The 2781-nt window shown below is 46.9% G+C and overlaps 1 protein-coding gene across 5 annotated transcripts in view; it reads left to right on the top strand.

The window, feature by feature from the left end:
- Nucleotides 1-2781, top strand: part of FBXO18 (F-box protein, helicase, 18) — a 62560-nt gene that overhangs the window by 36943 nt on the left and 22836 nt on the right. For all 5 annotated transcript variants that reach the window (XR_002829170.1, XM_023753579.1, XM_023753578.1 and 2 more), the window contains 3 exons: nucleotides 456-678; nucleotides 1811-1898; nucleotides 1979-2065. Coding sequence is in view for 4 of the 5 variants with exons in the window: in XM_023753579.1 (XP_023609347.1) it covers nucleotides 456-678; nucleotides 1811-1898; nucleotides 1979-2065 (398 nt within the window). In the remaining variant the exon portion in view is untranslated. The remainder of the gene's footprint in view (nucleotides 1-455; nucleotides 679-1810; nucleotides 1899-1978; nucleotides 2066-2781) is intronic.

The raw sequence follows: 2781 nt of genomic DNA, 5'->3' as shown, positions 1-2781 counted from the left end.
TGAGATTTTATGTCGAGAAAACATACGATTCGTTTGAGTCCCAGCGGGTATTGAAAAACCACTGTCGAAGAATCCCCAAACCGCGCAACCGCGCTTTCTCTAAATGAGTACGAAAAGACCCAAACAGCGTGATAGCGCTTGTTTTATTTTATGTCGAGAAATACTGAGCAGCGCAATCGCATGCTTGGGACTCAAACGGTTAAAGTAGTAGTATCTGCCATGAGCTACTTCATCTTCTGGGTTAATATATGTGAATTCCTGGAAGCCTAATGAAGCCATTTCAAATCATACATGGACCTGGTTTAACTTCTCTGGCTTTTCCCCCCTCATGTATATGTGATACTGAGAGTGACCTTGTGGTGTCATTTCGGAGAAGGGGATTGGGAGTGGGGGGACACATTTTGTTGGCATTGCCAGTAAAGCCAAATATTGTTCATTTGGGATATGTATTACAGGTACCAGTCAAAGAAGAAATTGAATCTCTTCAAGTTAACACCCTTCATGGTCAATTCTATCCTTGCTGAAGGGAAAGGTGGATTCATAAGGGCCAAGCTAGTGTGTAAGACTTTAGAAAACTTCTTTGCCTCAGCTGATGATGAGCTGACTATTGACCATGTACCTATTTGGTGTAAGGACAGCCACGGACAGAGAGTCATGGTTGAACAGAGTGAAAAACTGGTGAGTATTGAAATATTGTTAGTATTAGGGATCTGGTGGTAAATGAGAAGAGTTGACATGATACAGTGTTAAATTTGTCTTTCATTTTTTCATAATTGCTGCCAGGAAGTAATGGTGGAGGGTGAGACTATAGGCTAATCGTGATAGCTGGGAGTTATAAAGTGTTTTGTTTGTGAAGAATACTCATGGACATCTCACTTAGTTCTCGCACTCGTTTTCCAATTTAGAAAATGAGGCACCGACCCAGGATTTATAGGAGTTTGTCACTGGGGCTGCTGGATGAATCTAAAGATTGGGAATCTCTTTTCTAATTTTTAACATGTTTTTTTTTCCCCAATCATTTGCCATTCTTTTTATGAATTAACTAGAGGCCTGGTGCACAAAATTTGTGCACAGGGTGGGGGGGTGTGTCCCTCAACCCACCCCGCACCCTCTCTAATCTGGGACCCCTCGGGGGATCTCCGACTGCTGGTTTAGGCCCGATCGGCAGTCGGACATCCCTCTCACAATCCAGGACTGCTGGCTCCTAACTGCTCACCTGCCTGCTTGCCTGATTGCCCCTAACTGCTTCTGCCTGCCAGCCTGATCACCCCCTAACTGCTCCCCTGCTGGCCTGATGGCCCCCAACTGCCCTCCCCAGCTGACTTGATCACCCACAATTGCCCTCCCCTGCCGTGACCTGCCTCCTTTGCTGGGACCCGCCTCCAGGCGGCTGAGACACCGGGACCGACCTCCTCCGCGCCATGTAGAGCCATGGGACCCCCAGGCCTCACCATGCAGAGTGACCACCGGGCCGTGCCTCCACTGTGCATGCAGCCATCTTGTGGTGGCCATCTTGTGACGACATCACGCAAGGGCGTGACGCCACCTAGGCTTTTATTATATAAGATTGTTAGTTATAAATCTAGAGACATGATCTAGCCTTTTCTAGTCCACCAGATTTTTTGTTGTCAGCAATGTTCTGTCACTGGGCTGTCGTGGAGCTGGAAGGAGATTAGGGAAGTGACTGCCACTCACTGAGCTGGGATGGTGGCTTTATTCTGATCTCTGCTCCTTATGTAGAAATGAAAGTGTGATTTCAGGGTGCTGTCTTTTCCAGGGTCTTAGGAGTTACCAATTACTTGTTTTCTAGAACAGTGTTCTTGAAGCAAGTCGCCTTTGGGACAATATGCGGAACCTGGGGGAATGCAAAGAAGAGGCTTACCATATGACTCATGATGGTATGTAAGTTTCCAAATCTTGCTGTTCAATGTAACTGCTTTAGTTATGAATTCTGACTGTTGCTACTCCCTTCTTTTAGGCTACTTGAAACTCTGGCAGTTGAGCAAGCCTTTGCTTGCCTCTTTTGACGCCATCTTTGTGGATGAGGCCCAGGACTGTACCCCAGGTAATAAACTATTCTGTACATCAGTAGTCTCAAATACTTAGAAACAATGTCATGATTATATAAGCGGACATGTATGTGAAATAAATTGATTATTCTCATTTGTCCTAAAGAAGAGGAGCAAGTGATATTTAGTTATTCAGAAAGCCTTTATTATTTGATTTTGGATTTCACCAGTTGTCCTTTCCCCCACCCAAGGCAGATTAATTTTCCTCTAAATGTTTTGCTAAAGTCACAGGTCATCAGATAATAGAGACCTAGACTCATGCTGAGTGGGAAAAGATGGTTAATTTAGAGTAAACAATTGGTGTTGTATACTTTTCAAGTGGCTAATCCTATCTAATAAAAGAGTAATATGCAAATTGACCATCACTCCAACACACAAGATGGCCACCCCATGTGGTCAAAGATGGCTGTCAGGGGAGAGTAGTTGTGGGTGATTAGGCCAGCAGGGGAGGGCAGTTAGGGGCGACCAGGCCAGCAGGGGAGGGCAGTTGGGGGTGACTGGGCTGGCAGGGGAGGGAAGTTAGGGGTGACTGGGCTGGCAGGGGAGGGCAGTTGGGGGTGACTGGGCCTGCAGGCGAGGGCAGTTCGGGGCTATCAGGCTGGCATGGAGGGCAGATATGGATGACGGGCCCAGCAGGGGAGCAGGTAGGCGTCTGTCAACTGACTGGCTAGCAGGCAAGGGAGATCACATGGCCTGCATGATGGATTAAGTG

Source organism: Myotis lucifugus, unplaced genomic scaffold (genome assembly GCF_000147115.1).
Source record: "Myotis lucifugus unplaced genomic scaffold, Myoluc2.0 scaffold_47, whole genome shotgun sequence".
NCBI classification, from domain to species: Eukaryota; Metazoa; Chordata; class Mammalia; order Chiroptera; family Vespertilionidae; genus Myotis; species Myotis lucifugus.
The sequence above is the reverse complement of the archived record's forward strand: the minus strand, read 5'-3'. Positions and strand labels throughout refer to the sequence as shown.